This window comes from Diabrotica virgifera, chromosome 5, assembly GCF_917563875.1.
Source record: "Diabrotica virgifera virgifera chromosome 5, PGI_DIABVI_V3a".
Lineage (NCBI taxonomy): Eukaryota > Metazoa > Arthropoda > Insecta > Coleoptera > Chrysomelidae > Diabrotica > Diabrotica virgifera.
In genome coordinates, this window is record NC_065447.1 from 100,217,019 (window position 1) to 100,237,857 (window position 20,839).

General features: G+C 38.0%; 1 protein-coding gene across 3 annotated transcripts in view; it reads left to right on the plus strand.

Annotated features, from left to right (window-relative positions):
* Positions 1-20,839, plus strand: part of LOC126885068 (uncharacterized) — a 205,823-nt gene that overhangs the window by 38,870 nt on the left and 146,114 nt on the right. For all 3 annotated transcript variants that reach the window (XM_050651498.1, XM_050651500.1, XM_050651499.1), the window contains exon 4: positions 19,969-20,175. In XM_050651498.1, coding sequence (XP_050507455.1) covers positions 19,969-20,175 — 207 coding nt within the window. The remainder of the gene's footprint in view (positions 1-19,968; positions 20,176-20,839) is intronic.

Below are 20,839 nucleotides of genomic sequence, written 5' to 3' on the forward strand. Positions count from 1 at the left end.
TAATTTCATGACAGTGATGACAGATAACTTTTGCAATATGGCCGCTTTCGATTTTTAATCGATAGTTATCAATATTAAATAATTACTAAATCGGTAAAGTTTTAATTTATTTTATATGAATATATTTACAATATACTACAGAGTTTCACTTTTTGACATAAATTTAATTGTTAATAACGCAAATTGTGTAGTAATACAATATTGTACAATAATGTACAATATTTTTAATAATTAAAGTAAATAAATTTTAAGTTCACTCAAATTCTCGCCACTCGATTACTGCCATCGACCCCTTACATTCAATCTTGGTTAATTTGATTAATCGAGGCAGGTAAAGTGAAATTCTCCTTTCAGTACAATAAAGTGTTACTTTACTGCCGCAAATAAGGGCAAATGATTACATACAATAATGAATGACTTTAGTGACGGGTGGCGAAAAAATATATTACATATTATTCCAGTATTTCTTTGCTTGGCGGTAAATGTGTTAAAAAATTGACGACAAAATTGTATATTTATGTTTTATTAAAAACTTTTTAAAATCCAACGAAATGGATTACAAAAATTACAGAATTATTTCGGTCTTATCAGACTATCATCAATGAAACCTAGAAGTAAGAATTTTCACGGTAACATGAATAAAAAGTATAAAATTTTGAGTGGTAAACAAAGCATGTGGCAAATACTTACATTCTATTCGTAGTTGAAACTAGCCCACCTTATTGTTTATAAAAACATTCTTCTTCTTTTACAAGTGCCATCTCCGCTTATCATCATAGCTATTCGGACCTTAGAGACGGCTGTTCTGAAAAGTTCGTTTGATGTACATCCGTACCATTCTCTCAGGTTGCGCAGCCACGATATTCTGCGTCTGCCTATGCTTCTTTTTCCTTGAATCTTTCCCTGCATAATGAGTTGAAGCAAGTTGTATCTCTCTCCACGTGTAATATGTCCGAGATATTCCAATTTTCTGGTTTTAATTGTATTTAAGACTTCTATTTCTTTATTCATCTTTCTCAGAACCTCTTTGTTTGTGACGTCCATAATATTTTTAGAATTCTTCTATTCAGTTTTTTCATTGATGCCGTATTCAAGGCCCAAGCTTCCATTCCGTAAAACATAGTCGAGAAAACGTACCACCTAACCAGCCTTATGCTTAGCTCTAACCTTAGATTTATTGTGCAGAGCACTTTTCTCATTTTGTTAAAATTCGCTCTAGCCTTAGCCTTTTCTATTCTAATTTTAATAAAAACATTAGTGTTACATAATTTTGATGTTTTAATTAAATGTTTAAACGGCGATGTAGGTTTAGGTGTAGAGTTACAGGTGACAATTTAATATTAACAGTTACAAGTTACAATAATACAATTTGTACAAGAATATCTTTTCTGTGTACAGACTAGTCGGTCTGTATCACTCATTGAGACATGTACCGTCAGTTTTTCAAAAAAAGACATCTATGTTGCCCTTTAAGTTAATCTTGTAACATCGACCAAGTGTCGTTTCAAAATTTAAAATTTTAACACCAAAATCATGCAACACTCAAGCTGTTATGAACAAGGAATTGGGCTAGTTTCAACTACGAGTAGATTGTAAGTATTTGCCACATGTTTGTTTGACAGTCAAAATTATACCCTTTTTATTCATTATAAAGTGGAAATACGTACTTCTAGGTATCACTGATGATTGCCTAATAAGACCGAAGACGATCTGGAATTTTTGTAATCCGTTTGAACGGCTTTTAGAAGTTTTTTAATTAAACATAATTTTTACACTCGAAGTTTTCACTTCTCTGTAATTTTCTTTAAACTCTGGAATACAACCAACTACTGGGCTCTCCCTTTTAATAATAATAATAATAATAATAATAATATTAAGAGGCATCTACATCTACTGAGACATCTACTCTACATCGCGCTATCTGCGCAGTAGATGACACAACACCGATCAAACTGAGGGAAGCAGAACTGCGCATAAACCACCTTACTAAGGACGAAAAAGTGCGCGCCTGGATGGGTAAACCTTTGCACGGGCGACATCCCAATGAGGTCAGCCAAGATTATGTCGACAATATAGCGTCGAACTACTGGTTGACATCAGGAAAGATGTTCCCTGAAACGGAGGGTTCATTACTGGCCATTCAGGATCAGGTTATACCAACCAGAAACTACCTGAAATATATCATCAAAGACCCTCAGGTTCAAAACGACAGATGCCGATATGGATGTCAAGCCCAAGAAACCATCCAACATCTTACAGGGGGCTGCCAGGCATTTGCTGCAACTGAATACAAGGAACGGCATGACGCAGTGGGAAAAATCCTTCATCAAGAGATAGCTATCAAGCTGGGACTTCTCCAAACGGACCATATTCCGTATTATCAATACGTCCCTGAGAGTATGCTTGAGGATGGCAACTACAAGCTATACTGGGACCGCACTGTGCTCACAGATCAAACAGTGGCACATAATAGACCAGATCTCGTACTAGTTAATAAATTAACAAGACAAACAACACTAATTGATGTGGCGATACCTAACAACAATAATCTACGTAGTAAATTCACTGAAAAGATCGCCAAGTACAGAGATCTAGAAATTCAAATACGAAGGCAATGGAGAATGCAAAGTACCCAGACGATACCTATTGTTATATCTACTACTGGAGTCATTCCGAAGAACCTCCTCGAAAGCATAAAAAGGCTGGGTCTAAATGAACATCTTTACAAGACCATGCAGAAAGCTGTACTACTCGCAACAGCCAGATGTGTACAAAAATTTTTGGGAGATACACCTGCATACCAAGTCACCTAGGGCTCGATAACACGGAAAGAGTCCCACCAGAGCTCAATCCTTTTGATACCGTAGGTATCTGGGATGAGTCAATTTTCCCCTTAGAGGGAGTGTGAGCCGTATGGCTAAATCTGGATAATAATAAACATCTGTGGGAGTTTTTTGTCAGTTCTTCTATCAGGCGCGGCCCCTAGCGAATGGGGGATGCTTTCTGGGTATTCGTATCGCCAGTACCCAGAGAGTAGCAGGGATACTTGCCGTGGAACAAAAACTGACACCTGGCAGTAGGTATAAAATGCACACCCATGAGAATGGAGAATAATAATTTATGTTTAGGATAGCTGCCTGGGGACCGCCAGGGCACGTCTGGAGCCGGCGCTGGACGTGACAGCATGCGGGACGTCGGTGGCAGGGTGTTGAGGAGGCGGGCCCCTGCCATACAATCAGCTACAGCCCAACAACAACAACAACCACAAGCGAGCCAAACAACAGCAAGAGCTTCACCCGCTGAAGGTGCTGCGCTGGAACATCAGCCGGCGCTCACTCAAGCGGGACGACCGAGGCAGCGCATGAAATGGACTGTGTCCATTAACGAAAGCATTTTGCGCTCCTATTATAAGGTGACAAACTTCGGTCAAGAAACGATCGGCTACAGACAACAGCTGTATGCCGAATTTTGCAGGGAGTACCCAGATATTCAAGTATCGGAGCAAAGAGTATCAGATCAATACCGGGTAATCATAAGAAACAACCTTATCCCAGAGGCTAGACGCAATACGATCAAAAGCGAAGTCGAACGGGAGATTAACAACCAAGGGCTAGTTTTAGATCAAGTCCCTAATGAAATCCTTGATGAGCAGATCCCTGAGATTCCCATACCAGAAACTCAACCTGACAATACACAGCAGGAAAACAACGAGTTGCGCGATAGTCTAGCAAACGAAATGGCGCGTGCCGTACAAGAGTTTAATGGAACAAATCCACTTAGCAGACCACCGCTACCACGAATAAACTCTTGCAAGGAACTAGGTGCGCTGTTACAAATTGTGAACACTGAAGTCCTACCCAATTATGTCGTAGAAGCCCACACATTGGAATATCTGCATATGCTAATCTACTGTGCAGCAACAGCAATTGCTAATGTAATGGGCGTTAAGATCAGAACACGACGGGGTACTAATAACGGAAGGACTGGTAACAGAACTGCACCCTGGGAAAAAAGACTTCTCGGAAAAATTGAATTACTGCGTAGGGATATTGGTCAAGTTACAGAATATGTAAGAGGTGTAACAAGTAGAAAGGTCATTAAGAGAGCTGAAGAAATAATGCGGAGCACTGCAAGACACTCGAGATACGATCCAGAAAATAACACAGCCCAACAGTGTCTGGATACATTAAAACAAAAACTCTCCGTCTATTCAGGACGATTAAGAAGGTATAAAGTTAGTAACAACCGAAAATGTGACAATGCACTTTTTGAGAACACTGAGAAGGCGTTCTACCGAAAACTCAATTCCACCGTAGAAAGTGTCGACAAGTCTTACCCAAGCCAAGAAGAAATTCATGAGTTTTGGGGAAATCAACTTTCCACACCAGCTGTTTTTAACAACAATGCTGGCTGGATAGAAGATACGACGCACAACTGTCACCACCACGTCACTGCTAACTACGAACCATTCACGACTGAAGAAGTCTCAAATGTCATCAAAGAGCTTCATAACTGGAAATCTCCTGGACCAGACGGAGTCCAGAACTTCTGGCTTAAAAAGTTTTGGAGTATTCATGAGTGCTTATCAACATTAATTAATCATGTTATTTCTAATCCGCAGGAATTACCATCATTTCTAACTCAGGGAACTACTTATTTATTACCCAAGGATCAAAATAACACCCAAGATCCATCCAAGTACCGCCCAATTACTTGTCTTCCAACTTTGTATAAATTGGTCACATCCTGTGTAACCCGGCGTATCTACCAACATTTTGCTCTAAACAATATCATAGAGCCTCAACAGAAAGGATGCGCTATGGGTTCCATGGGTTGCAAAGAACAGCTTATCATCGACTCAGTCATTTCTAACCAGGCATTCACTAAAAAAAGGAACCTTTTTACTGCTTTTATTGACTATAAAAAGGCCTTTGATTCAGTACCGCATGAATGGCTAATAGATATATTGAAAATATACAAAGTCGATGATAACATAGTGACCTTTTTAAGGCATATAATGAGAGATTGGAAGACTAAAATTCACCTCCAAATACCTGGTGAAAACAATATCGAAACCGAAAATATCGCAATCAACCGGGGCCTATTTCAAGGAGACTCGTTGAGTCCATTGTGGTTCTGTTTAGCTTTGAACCCCCTTTCCCAGCTACTAAACTCCACTGACTCAGGTTTTAGCATTAAAAGCAATAATACTGTGGTAGCGAAGCTCAATCATCTGTTGTATATGGATCATTTGAAATTAATGGCTTCCACTCGAGAACACCTAGAAGAGATGCTAAAAACTGTAGAAACATTCTCTAATGATATTAGTATGCAGTTCGGTCTAGACAAGTGCCGTGTTTTGAATATAGTCAGAGGAAAGGTACAGCCCGGTGGATTCGATATGCAAAATGGCCAGAACATCGAGGCCATGGGCGACAATGATATGTACAAATATCTTGGAGTAAAGCAGGCGCGGAAAATTGACCATAAGCAAATGAAAACTGAGATAACTACTGAGTTTATAAGAAGGGTAAAACAGCTGCTTCGTTCACAGCTTAACAGTAAAAATTTGTTTAAGGCACTAAACACCTACGCTTGTTCCGCGCTTAGCTATTCATTTGGTATTGTTAAGTGGACAAAAACGGATATAGAAAATCTTCAGCGAAAAGTACGAACACACCTCACAAAGGCACAAAAACACCACCCTAGGAGTGCAGTAGAACGAACGACATTACCCCGGTATTTAGGAGGAAGAGGGCTTATGGATATAGTGAGCAATTAGATAAACAAATTGCTAATTTAGGAACTTATTTTCAGATGCAGGCTGAGACATCTACTCTACACCGCGCCATTTGCGCAGTAGATGACACAACACCGATCAAACTGAGGGAACCAGAAATGCGCTTAAACCACCTTACTAAGGACGAAAAACTGCGCGCGTGGATGGGTAAACCTCTGCACGGGCGACATCCCAATGAGGTCAACCAAGACTATGTCGACAATACAGCGTCGAACTATTGGTTGACATCAGGAAAGATGTTCCCTGAAACGGAGGGTTCATTACTGGCCATTCAGGATCAGGTTATAGCAACCATAAATTACCTGAAATATATCGTCAAAGACCCTCAGGTTCAAAACGACAGATGCCGATAAGGATGTCAAGCCCAAGAAACCATCCAACATATTACAGGGGGCTGCCAAGCATTTTCTGCAACTGAATATAAGGAACGGCATGACGCAGTGGGAAAAATCCTTCATCAAGAGATAGCTAACAAGTTGGGACTTCTCCAAACGGACCATCTCCCATATTATCAATACGTTCCTGAGAGTATGCTTGAGGATGGCAACTACAAGCTATACTGGGACCGGAGTGTGCTCACAGACCAAACAGTGGCACATAATAGACCAGATCTCGTACTAGTTAATAAATTAACAAGACAAACAACACTAATTGATGTAGCGATACCTAACAACAATAATCTACGTAGTAAATTTACTGAAAAGATCGCCAAGTATAGAGATCTGGAAATTCAAATACGGAGACAATGGAGAATGGAAAGTACCCAGACGATACCTATTGTTATATCTACTATTGGAATCATTCCGAAGACCCTCCTCGAAAGCATAAAAAAGCTGGGTCTCAATGAACATCTTTATAAGACCATGCAGAGAGCTGTACTACTTGCGACGGCCAGAAGTGTACGAAAATTTTTGGGAGATACACCTGCATTCCAAGTCACCTAGGGCTCGATAACACGGAAAGAGTCCCACCAGAGCTCAATCCTTTTGATACCGTAGGTATCTGGGATGAGTCAATTTTCCCCTTAGAGGGAGTGTGAGCCGTATGGCTAAATCTGGATAATAACAATAATAACGCCTGTGGGAGTTTTTTGTCAGTTCTTCTATCAGGCGCGGCCCCCTGCGAATGGGGGATGCTTTCTGGGTATTCGTAGCGCCAATACCCAGAGTGTAGCAGGAGTACTTGCCGTGGAACAAAAACTGACACCTGGCAGTAGGTATAAATTACACACCCATGAGAATGGAGGATAATAATTTGTGTTTAGGATCGCTGCCTGGGGATCGCCAGGGCACGTCTGGAGCCGGCGCTGGACGTGACAGCATGCGGGACGTCGGTGGCAGGGTATTGAGGAGGCGGGCCCCTGTCATACAATCAGCTACAGCCCAACCACAACCACAACCACAAGCGAGCCAAACAAAAACAAAAGCTCCACCCGCCGAAGGTGCTGCGCTGGATCATCAGCCGGCGCTCACTCAAGCGGGACGACCGAGGCAGCGCATGAAATGGACTGTGTCCATCAACGAAAGCATTTTACGCTTCTATTATAAGGTGACAAACTTCGGTCAAGAAACAATCGGCTACAGACAACAGCTATATGCCGAATTTTGCAGGGAGTACCCAGATATTCAAGTATCGGAGCAAAGAGTATCAGATCAATACCGGGTAATCATAAGAAATAATCTTATCCCAGAGACTAGACGCGATGCCATCAAAAGCGAGGTCGAACGGGAGATTAATAACCAAGAGCTAGTTTTAGATCAAGTCCCTAACGAAATCCTTGAGGAGCAGATTCCTGAGATTCCCATACCAGAAACTCAACCTGACAATACACAGCAGGACAACAACGAGTTGCGCCATAGTCTAGAAAACGAAATGGCTCGTGCCGTACAAGAGTTTAATGGAACAAATCCACTTAGCAGACCACCGCTACCACGAATAAACTCTTGTAAGAAACTAGGTGCGCTGTTACAAATTGCGAACACTGAAGTCCTACTCAATTATGTCGTAGAGGCCCACACATTGGAATATCTGCATATGCTAATCTACTGTGCAGCAACAGCAATTGCCAATGTAATGGGCGTTAAGATCAGAACACGACGGGATACTAATAACGGAAGGACTGGTAACAGAATTGCACCATGGGAAAAGAGACTTCTCGGAAAAATTTAATTACTGCGTAGGGATATTGGTCAAGTCACAGAATATATAAGAGGTGTAACAAGTAGAAAAGTCATTAAGAGAGCTGAAGAAATAATGCAGAGCACTGCAAGACACTCGAGATACGATCCAGAAAATAACACAGCCCAACAGTGTCTGGATACATTAAAACAAAAACTCTCCGTCTATTCAGGACGATTAAGAAGGTATAAAGTTAGTAACAACCGAAAATGTGACAATGCACATTTTGAGAACTCTGAGAAGGCGTTTTACCGAAAACTCAATTCCACCGTGGAAAGTGTCGACAAGTCTTACCCAAGCCAAGAAGAAATTCATGAGTTTTGGGGAAATCAACTTTCCACACCAGCTGCTTTTAACAACAATGCTGGCTGGATAGAAGATACGACGCACAACTGTCACCACTACGTCACTGCTAACTACGAACCATTCACGACTGAAGAAGTCTCAAATGTCGTCAAAGAGCTTCATAACTGGAAATCTCCTGGACCAGAAGGAGTTCAGAACTTCTGGCTTAAAAAGTTTTGGAGTATTCATGAGTGCTTATCAAAATTAATTAATCATGTTATTTCTAATCCGCAGGAATTACCATCATTTCTAACTCAGGGAACTACTTATTTAATACCCAAGGATCAAAATAACACCCAAGATCCATCCAAGTACCGCCCAATTACTTGTCTTCCAACTTTGTATAAATTGGTCACATCCTGTGTAACCCGGCGTATCTACCAACACTGTGCTCTAAACGATATCATAAAGCCTCAACAGAAAGGATGCGCTAAGGGTTCCATGGGTTGCAAAGAACAGCTTATCATCGACTCAGTCATTTCTAACCAGGCATTAACTAAAAAAGGAACCTTTTTACTGCTTTTATTGACTATAAAAAGGCCTTTGATTCAGTACGGCATGAATGGCTAATAGATATTTTGAAAATATACAAAGTTGATGATAACATAGTGACCTTTTTAAGGCATATAATGAGAGATTGGAAGACTAAAATTCACCTCCAAATACCTGGTGAAAACAATATCGAAACCGAAAATATCGCAATCAACCGGGGCCTATTTCAAGGAGACTCGTTGAGTCCATTGTGGTTCTGTTTAGCTTTGAACCCCCTTTCCCAGCTATTAAACTCCACTGACTCAGGTTTTAGCATTAAAACCAATAATACTGTAGTAGCGAAGCTCAATCATCTGTTGTATATGGATGATTTGAAATTAATGGCTTCCACTCGAGAACATCTAGAAGAGATGCTAAAAACTGTAGAAACATTCTCTAATGATATTAGTATGCAGTTCGGTCTGGACAAGTGCCGTGTTTTGAATATAGTCAAAGGAAAGGTACAGCCCGGTGGATTCGATATGCAAAATGGCCAGAACATCGAGGCCATGGGCGATAACGATATATACAAATATCTTGGAGTAAATCAGGCGCGGAAAATTGACCATAAGCAAATGAAAACTGAGATAACTACTGAGTTTATAAGAAGGGTAAAACAGCTGCTTCGTTCACAGCTTAACAGTAAAAATTTGTTTAAGGCACTGAACACCTACGCTTGTTCCGCGCTTAGCTATTCATTTGGTATTGTTAAGTGGACAAAAACGGATGTAGAAAATCTTCAGCGAAAAGTACGAACACACCTCACAAAGGCACAAAAACACCACCCTAAAAGTGCAGTAGAACGAACGACATTACCCCGGTATTTAGGAGGAAGAGGACTTATGGATATAGGTGAGCAATTAGATAAACAGATTGCTAATTTAATAACTTATTTTCAGATGCAGGCTGAGACATCTACTCTACACCGCGCAATTTGCGCAGTAGATGACACAACACCGATCAAACTGAGGGAACCAGAAATGCGCATAAACCACCTTACTAAGGACGAAAAACTGCGCACCTGGATGGGTAAACCTCTGCACGGGCGACATCCCAATGAAGTTAGCCAAAACTATGTCGACAATACAGCGTCGAACTATTGGTTGACATCAGGAAAGATGTTCCCTGAAACGGAGGGTTCATTACTGGCCATTCAGGATCAGGATATACCAACCAGAATTTACCTGAAATATATCGTCAAAGACCCTCAGGTTCAAAACGACAGATGCCGATATGGATGTCAAGCCCAAGAAACCATCCAACATATTACAGGGGGCTGCCAGGCATTTGCTGCAACTGAATACAAGGAACGGCATGACGCAGTGGGAAAAATCCTTCATCAAGAGATAGCTAACAAGCTGGCACTTCTCCAAACGGACCATCTCCCATATTATCAATACGTTCCTGAGAGTATGCTAGAGGATGGCAACTACAAGCTATACTGGGACCGCAGTGTGCTCACAGACCAAACAGTGGCACATAATAGACCAGATCTCGTACTAGTTAATAAATTAACAAGACAAACAACACTAATTGATGTGGCGATACCTAACAACAATAATCTACGTAGTAAATTTACTGAAAAGATCGCCAAGTATAGAGATCTGGAAATTCAAATACGGAGACAATGGTGAATGCAAAGTACCCAGACGATACCTATTGTTATGTCTACTACTGGAGTCATTCCGAAGACCCTCCTCGAAAGCATAAAAAAGCTGGGTCTCAATGAACATATTTATAAGACCATGCAGAAAGCTGTACTACTTGCGACGGCCAGAAGTGTAAGAAAATTTTTGGGAGATACACCTGCATTCCAAGTCACCTAGGGCTCGATAACACGGAAAGAGTCCCACCAGAGCTCTATCCTTTTGATACCGTAGGTATCTGGGATGAGTCAATTTTCCCCTCAGAGGGAGTGTGAGCCGTATGGCTAAATCTGGATAATAATAATAATAATAATAATAATAATACGACTCACACTCCCTCTAAGGGGAAAATTGACTCGTCCCAGATACCTACGGTATCAAAAGGATTGAGCTCTGGTGGGACTCTTTCCGTGTTATCGAGCCCTAGGTGACTTGGAATGCAGGTGCATCTCCCAGAAATTTTCGTACGCATCTGGCCGTCGCGAGTAGTACAGCTTTCTGCAGGGTCTTATAAAGATGTTCATTCAGACCCAGCTTTTTTATGCTTTCGAGGAGTGTCTTCGGAATGACTCCAGTAGTAGACATAATAATCGGTATCGTCTGGGTACTTTGCATTCTCCATTGCCTTCGTATTTGAATTTCTAGATCTCTGTACTTGGCGATCTTTTCAGTAAATTTACTACGTAGATTATTGTTGTTAGGTATCGCCACATCAATTAGTGTTGTTTTTCTTGTTAATTTATTAACTAGTACGAGATCTGGTCTATCATGTGCCACTGTTTGGTCTGTGAGCACAGTGCGGTCCCAGTATAGCTTGTAGTTGCCATCCTCAAGCATACTCTCAGGGACGTATTGATAATACGGGAGATGGTCTGTTTGGAGAAGTCCCAGCTTGATAGCTATCTCTTGATGAAGGATTTTTCCCACTGCGTCATGCCGTTCCTTGTATTCAGTTGCAGCAAATGCCTGGCAGCCCCCTGTAAGATGTTGGATGGTTTCTTGGGCTTGACATCCATATCGGCATCTGTCGTTTTGAACCTGAGGGACTTTGATGATATATTTCAGGTAATTTCTGGTTGGTATAACCTGATCCTGAATGGCCAGTAATGAACCCTCCGTCTCAGGGAACATCTTTCCTGATGTCAACCAGTAGTTCGACGCTATATTGTCGACATAATCTTGGCTGACCTCATTGGGATGTCGCCCGTGCAGAGGTATACCCATCCAGGCGCGCACTTTTTCGTCCTTATTAAGGTGGTTTATGCGCATTTCTGGTTCCCTCAGTTTGATCGGTGTTGTGTCATCTACTGCGCAGATAGCGCGATGTAGAGTAGATGTCTCAGCCTGCATCTGAAAATACGTTCTTAAATTAGCAATTTGTTTATCTAATTGCTCACCTATATCCATAAGTCCTCTTCCTCCTAGATTCCGTGGTAATGTTGTTCTTTCTACTACACTTTTAGGATGGTGTTTTTGTGCCTTTGTGAGGTGTGTTCGTACTTTTCGCTGAAATGCCTCTATATCTGTTTTTGTCCACTTAATAATACCAAATGAGTAGCTAAGCGCGGAACATGCGTAGGTGTTTAGTGCCTTAAACAAATTTCTACTGTTAAGGTGTGAGCGAAGCAGCTGTTTTACCCTTCGTATAAACTCAGTAGTTATCTCTGTTTTCATTTGTTTATGGTCAATTTTCCGGGCTTGCTTTACTCCAAGATATTTATACATATCGTTTTCACCCATGGCCTCGATGTTCTGGCCATTTTGCATATCGAATCCTCCGGGCTGTACTTTTCCTCTGACTATATTTAAAATACGACACTTATCTAGTCCGAAGTGCATATTAATATCATTAGAAAAAGTTTCTACAGTTTTTAGCATCTCGTCGAGTTGGTTTCGAGTGGAAGCCATTAATTTCAAATCATCCATGTACAATAAATGATTAAGCTTCGCCACCACATTGTTGTTATTTTTGATGCTAAAACCTGCATCTGAGGAGTTTAATAGCTGAGATAGTGGGTTCATAGCTAGACAGAACCACAGAGGACTCAACGAATCTCCTTGAAACAGGCCCCGGCTGATTACGACATTTTCAGTTTCGATGTTATTTTCACCAGGTATTTGAAGGTGAATTCTAGTTTTCCACTCTGTCATTATATGTTGTAAAAAGGTCACTATATTATCATCGACTTTATATATTCTCAAAATATCTATAAGCCATTCATGCGGCACTGAATCAAAGGCCTTCTTGTAATCAATAAAAGAGTAAATAGATTCCTCTTTTTGGAATATGCTTGATTAAAAATGACTGAGTCGATGATAAGTTGTTCTTTGCAACCCATGGAACCCTTAGCGCATCCTTTCTGTTGAGGCTCTATGATATTGTTCAGAGCACAGTGGATAATAATAATAATAATAAGGCATTCGCTGCGAATACCCAGAAAGCATCCCCCATTCGCAGGGGGCCGCGCCTGATAGAAGAACTGACAAAAACTCCCACAGGCTGGAGGCATTCGCTGCAACTGAATACAAGGAACGGCATGACGCAGTGGGAAAAATCCTTCATCAAGAGATTGCTATCAAGCTGGGACTTCTCCAAACGGACCATCTCCCATATTATCAATACGTCTCTGAGAGTATGCTTGAGGATGGCAACTACAAGCTATATTGGGACCGTGCTGTGCTCACAGACCAAACAGTGGCACATAATAGACCAGATCTCGTACTAGTTAATAAAATAACAAGACAAACAACACTGATTGATGTAGCGATACCTAACAACAATAATTTACGTAGTAAATTTACTGAAAAATCGCCAAGTACAGAGATCTGGAAATTCAAATACGAAGACAATGGAGAATGGAAAGTACCCAGACGATACCTATTATTATGTCTACTACTGGAGTCATTCCGAAGAACCTCCTCGAAAACATAAAAAAGCTGGGTCTGAATGAACACCTTTATAAGACCATGCAGAAAGCTGTACTACTCGCGCGACGGCCAGATGTGTACGAAAATTTCTGGGAGATACTCCAGCATACCAAGTCACCTAAGGCTCGATAACACGGAAAGAGTCCCACCAGAGCTCAATCCTTTTGATACCGTAGGTATCTGGGATGAGTCAATTTTCCCCTTGGAGGGAGTGTGAGCCGTATGGCTAAATCTGGATAATAATAATGTTTACAGCTTGTGGGAGTTTTTTTTGTCAGTTCTTCTATCAGGCGAGGCCCCCTGGGAATAGGGGGTACTTTCTGGGTATTCGTAGCGCCAATACCCAGAGAGAATATCCGTCCTACCCAATTATGTCGTAGAAGCCCACACATTAGAATATCTGCACATTAGTGCAGCAACAGCAATTGCTAATGTAATGGGCATTAAGATCACGAAGGCGTACTAATAACAGAAGGACTGTTAACAGAATTGCACTCTGGGAAAAAAGACTGCTCGGAAAAATTGAATTACTGCGTAGGGATATTGGTCAAATGACAGAATATCTAAGAGGTGTAACAAGTATAAAGGTCATTAAGAGAGCTGAAGAAATAACGCTGAGCACTGCGAGTTACTCGAGATATGATCCAGAAAATAACACTGCCCAACAGTGTCTAGATAAGTTAAAACAAAAACTCCTCGTCTATTCAAGACGACTAAGGAGGTACAAATTTAGTAACAACCGAAAATCCGACAATGCACTTTTTCAGAATTCTGAGAAGGCGTTCTACCGAAAACTCAATTCCACCGTAGAAAGTGTTGAAAAGTCTTACCCAAGCCAAGAAGAAATTCATGAGTTTTTGGGAAATCAACTTTCCACACCAGCTGCTCTTAACAATAATGCTGGCTGGATAGAGGATACGATTCATAACTGTCACCACTACGTTACTGCTAACTACGAACCATTCACGACTGAAGAGGTCTCGAATATCATCAAAGAGCTTCATAACTGTAAATCTGCTGGTCCAGATGGAGTTCAGAACTTCTGGCTTAAAAAGTTTTGAAGTGTTCATGAGTGTTTGTCAGCATTAATTAATCATGTTATTTCTAATCCGCAGGAAATGCCAACATTTCTAACTCAGGGAACCACTTATTTAATACCTAAGGATCAAAATAACACCCAAGATCAAGCCAAGTACTGCCCAATTACTTGTCTTCCGACTTTGTATAAATTGGTCACATCTTGTGTATCCCGGCGTATCTACCAACACTGTGCTTTAAACAATTTCATAGAGCCTCAACAGAAAGGATGCGCTAAGGGTTCAATGGGTTGCAAAAAACAACTTATCATCGACTCAGTCATTTCTAACCAGGCATTCACCAAAAAGGAACCTTTTTACTGCCTTTATTGACTACAAAAAGGCCTTTGATTCAGTGCCTCATGAAGGGATTATATTATACATAAAGGAACGCATAAATTTAACAAACCACTCTATTGCAAACATTCTTTCCTTTTTTTTAATTTTGTTTACTTGTTAAGTCAGATCAAATAATTTATATACAATAATACGATCTAGATTTAATACATACTTTTTGAATATTGATTTTACCATACTTAATGAATTAAGAGTATTAATATACAGTGCGTCCATAAAGTAACGCATAAATTTGTTATTTCGTAAACCGGCGACTTTAAGGAAAAATGCCGAAACGGGTCGATTTTTATTTTTAAATTACGATTTTTTGGCATATATATCATACTAGTGACGTCATCCATCTGGGCGTGATGACGTAATCGATGATTGTTTTAAATGTTAAGAGGTTCATGTGATAGCTCATTTGAAAGGGTATTCAATTCTCTATCCAATAATATAAAGATTAACATAATTATTTATACAGGGTGTTCAAAAAACATTTTTTTTTAAATTAAAATAAGTGAGACAAAAAGAAGAATATTGTAACGGTCCACCCGTTATAATATAATTTCAGCTCTTTAATTATTTTTATAATTATTTCTCTTGACCTCCCAATTAATTTCTGTAACTTTCTCGTAAAGGACCACTTATGTGACGTCACACGTCGACGTCTGCGGAACAATTGTAGAATCGTTCCGTGACATTTAATTCATGTTCTGTGGTCGTTTGAGATGCTCCTCTTGGAAGGTGAGGGAGAAGTTCCGTGGCACGTGGCACTTGTGGTTGGAGATTCAACGAGCATGGATGGGTGGCGTGTGCAAATAGTAGGTCAAATTTAGAGGTTAGACCTCCAATATGTGAATTTTGGAGTTTGGATCACCAAAAACTTATTTGTGGAAGGAATAAGTAATTAATCCAATGGGATTTCTGCACAACATCATCGTATCACACGGTAAATAGCAATATCTGTTTTTTATAAATAGTTTTTATAACCACCTGTTGTCACTCTTGTTCCAGGTGACAAAATATATATTCTTTCTGATGTGTGCGATGTGTAAATTTAATCAGTGAATTGTTCTTTTAATTATTCTGTTATCTATAAGTAATATCTTTTAACTAGTCCCATATCTATAGATAATATTCATCCAGAGAAAATTCTAATAGTTTTAATTTTTTTTGGTTATACTAAAGTAACTTCTAATATCATTTATAAGTACCCTATAATAATTACTTTAAAGAAATCATATTTATTCCAAATCCACATGTATGTAATGAGAACTCACATAAACTTTGTCAAGGTCAAGTACTTCAGTAATTAAGAGGTCTCTTTTTGTGTGTTTTTTATTACTATCTATTAAAAAAAAAACACTTTCCTAGTTTTTCTTCCTTTTCTTTGATTTATTGTATACTTGGGAAATTGAAATAAACGGGAGTTATGTTTTTTGTAGCCACCCATGTGAGAACTTAAAACACCTCGAAACACCGTGAGGCCAATCTCCAACCATAAGTCGCCAGGGAATACGTCTTTTTGGGAACAAGCTATGGGAGCGTTCCAGCTCAATTTTCGTCTTGGCACCTGGGCCTACAGGAGTCATGGGGTCGCACCATCCTGGTGCATCATTTTCTAGGATGCAACCGCAACCTCGTTTGGGAACATTTAGTGAGGTGTTTTAGTAACTATTGGTTTTTTTTATATTTCAGACTATCTGTTAAATACACTATGTTTTTTTCCAGATTTAGGTTACCTCTGGTTTTTTTTTTGACATATTTGTATATTAGATTATTTGGTTCCCAAACTTTGTATCTACGGTAACTTCTTGTGCACAGGAATAAGCCTAGAGAAAATTAGGTTTTTAATACTTTATTATTGCTTTGATATTGGTTTATGTAATTCGGGTAAATTTATTTTGTAATATTACTTGCTTGTTTCCCAAATATTTTACTGTTATTCGCTTTATTCAATTTGTTCGGTTAATTTAGGTCATCGTCGGTATTTATCTCAACTTCATTTCTACTTTAGTCAATTGTATATTTAACTTTATTTATTCATTATTGTATTTTCCCTTAGTGAGGCTTGGGCCTATTTATTTGTAGTATTTTCATCTTTGTCAGTTTCTTTTAGTTGTACGTAGCAGGCGTACTATAACCATTTGGTAGAAGACTTATATAATTTTGTACCCTATATATATGTAAGAGGTATTTAAGTTTATAACAGATAACATTATTGTTGTTATCTTTAAAATATATATAGCTTCTTGTATAACTTATGTCATTTTAGAGTTACATGATATATGCTTGTCTAACTCAGAGATTGTTAAAAATCTAGTAGTTAATTTTAATAAATGTTTATTTATTTTGTATATCATGAATTTTATTATTCCTTTATGTTCATTATTACAGAGTTTAATATATTTAATATTTGAAAGCAGTGTAAGATACCTGGGAAAATGATCGAAGATCATTTTCATGGCGCCCATGATTAGTTAGTTTTATTTATTTTGTTCGTTTTTAGTCATTATTCATCTCCATTCATTTTCAGTACATTATTCTTATTTTATTATTTCATCTTCTAGTCATCATTACTATCTATATAGAGCTACTGTTCTTCGACAGGCATGCAAACGAGCCGTATCCATCCTTGAGTGTCAAGTGGTTTTCTTGCATCTCTTGCTAGCCAACTCTATTCAGTTTGCCTCTGTCTCTTCCCACTTCTAATTCCCCTTTCTTCAGTACGACTGCACTTTAGTAGTATTTTTTATTTTTTTTCCTACTACAGCTTCACCGCTGAAGCCCCTTAATTTTCATTTTACTACTTTCAACTACCTAGTAGAAAGTAGTTCTTCATTTCTATTTTCAATATAGACACAACTATTGAGTGATAAGTAGTATTCGTCTTTTCATTACTTCTGTTGGAGTATATCACTCCAACAGAAGTTAATTTTTGTTACAATATATGTAATTTATTTTAATTCAAAATGCATTTTACTACTGTCAGTAAAGGTAAAAAAAAATTATTTGACAAATAAACATTGATTTTCGTTTAAACGAAATGTTCAAACTGCCAAGAGACAGGTGGGTGGCAGCTGTAACATTGAATTTAAGCGAAAAACAATATTTATTTGTCAAATAAACATTTTTTTCCTGTTTTCTGACAACAGTAAAACGTATTTTGAATTAAATAAATTACATACATTCTTCTTCTTGTCTCAATTATTTTAATTAAAAAAATGTTTTTTTGAACACCTTGTATAAATAAATATGTTAATGTTTATATTAGTGAATAGAGAATTGAATACTCTTTCAAATGAGCTATTACAAGACCCCTATTCTTATTTAAAAAAATCATCGATTACGTCATCATGCCCAGATGGATGACGCCACTAGTATGATATGTATGTCAAAAAATCGGAATTTAAAAATAAAAATCGACCTGTTTCAGGATTTTTCCTTAACCCGCCAGTGGTCGCTATATGAGATTTTCTCTCACGGTTTCAGAAAATTGCGCACAACTTTTTTTCTGGGAAGTTATACGCGCTGTAGTTCCTTCTAGTCTCCTAACTATCCTCCCTCGACATTCAAATAGACTCGTCCGCTCAGATAGTGACTCAGTTTACTTAGTATCACTATATTGTTGAGTCAGTGCGCTTCATGTGAGAGATTCTCTCATCAAGCGACCACCGGCGTCACCAACTGTGTATAAAAATTTATTTTATTTTTCCCTTTAAAACCTAAAATAATATCCTTTTATGATGTAATAAAAGGCGCCGTGGATGTGGTCGATGATATGAAAATCCTATATTCTATTTCTTATAATGTTAATATCGCCGGTTTACGAAATAATTAATTTATGCGTTACTTTATGGACGCACTGTATGTATATCTTGTATACAGAGAGAGTCTGTAAAGTGGAATAAATTCAATATCTCAAATACTAATTGTTTTTTTGGAAAATGCTCAGACCCGTCGATTAGTATTTCAAATTGTCCTTTTTGACATTCAATAATAATGTATACAGGGTGTCCCAATTTAGAGATATGACGTCATCGTTGATTTTCTTAAATGGCAACACTGTCATTTTGATAGCTATTTTGATAGGGTGTGTAAAGTTATACACAACTGCAAAATTTCAAATTTGTATTCTCTACCATTTAGATGATAATAAAAAATAACAAAGTTATGAAAAAGAAGTAATCAACTAATAATTGAATTTAATTATTTCAATAAATTAAGCAAAAACTCATAATGTTGCCCTCAATTATTGTCAAATTGTCAATGGGCAACGTTTGAAATAAGCTTAATTGAAATAAATAAATTCAATTATTATTTGATTACTTCTTGTTCTTCATCACTTTGTTATTTTTTATTATCTTGTAAATGGTAGGGAATAAAATTTTGAAATTTTTCAGATGTGTATAACTTTACACACGCTATCAAAATAGCTATCAAAATGATAGTGTTGCCATTTAAGAAAATCAACGATGACGTCATATCTCTAAATTGGGACACCCTGTATACATTATTATTATATGTCAAAAATGACAATTTGATATACTAATCGACGGGTCTGAGCATTTTTCAAAAAAACAGTTAGTATTTCAATTATTGAATATATTCCAAATTACAGATATAACTTTGTTATTTTCTATTATCTTGTAAATGGTAGAGAATAAAAATTTGATATTTTGCAGTTATGTATAACTTTACAAACCCTATCAAATTAGCTATCAAAATGACAGTGTTGCCATTTAAGAAAATCGACGATGACGTCATATCTCTAAATTGGGACACCCTGTATACATTTTTATTGAATGTCAAAAAGGACAATTTGAAATACTAATCGACGGGTCTGAGCATTTTCCAAAAAAACAATTAGTATTTGAGATATTGAATTTATTCCACTTTACAGACTCTCTCTGTATATTATGTTGGGCAAGTGATTAAATACTTTTGGAGCAAGATACATGTCAGATCTCTGTCCCATTGATTTTTTGATATTTCCCAATTGCACGTGTGGGTTAGTTTTAGTGCGAGTCTAATAATAGTGATCAGGTAATGTATGCAGGGTATGTTTATGGTTGTATGTATATAATAACAGGGAATATATATTAATATACTTTTTAATTTCTAGAAAAGTGTCCTTCATTTTATTCAACCGCAACTACCTCGGTAACATGTAAAGATGTAAATAACGCAGCAGTACCTTGTGATAAAGCCGTTGATGGCACCTATTTAACTTATAATTGCAACGCTTATTATGAAATACCGCCAGGAGGTAGAAATATTCTTTACTGTGATGATGGCGTTTGGGACTTTCCGAAACCTATATGTCAACCAAGTAAGCAGACTTAAATTTTGTTCTTAGTATTTGTAGATATGGGAAATTTAGAATAAACCAAAATTAGCAACTTATAAATATTTAGTATTCGTTTACCATTCCAAATCAAGCTTTTATTAAATTTTTGAATTGATTATGCTTGTTTTAACTCTATCTACTGTGCTATAGCCAAGTACTTTAATAAATTTTACAGCCTTTCAGAAATGATTGCTTCGTACACAAATAATACATTGTTCTTACTAAGAAAGAAATTATTGTAATTGTTCAATTAAAAACAATATAGACCATGGCGGATTTGTGAAAAAACCTCTATCTTTGGATGTAGAGATGGCATTCGGATTTTTGCATATAAAGTTAGGCGACAACTTAAATAATAATGATTACTTAGATTATGCTCCTTCTCAAGTATGCCCGGAGTATTAATAAAAAAATTAAAATATTTAAAATTTTCAAAAAACTTCGATTTTTAAACCGATATATTTTGGAACAAAGTCGTACGGAAATAAAATAAAGATAACTGAATTTTGTATAATATACGACTGGTTAAAAATGTTTTAAATAATTATTACCCTCTCTGCAAAATAGCAACAAATACAAACTAAGGGGGCAAATAAGCCTGTTTTTATTCCATGCTTTTCAACCACTTTGGTGGCAACTAGAACCT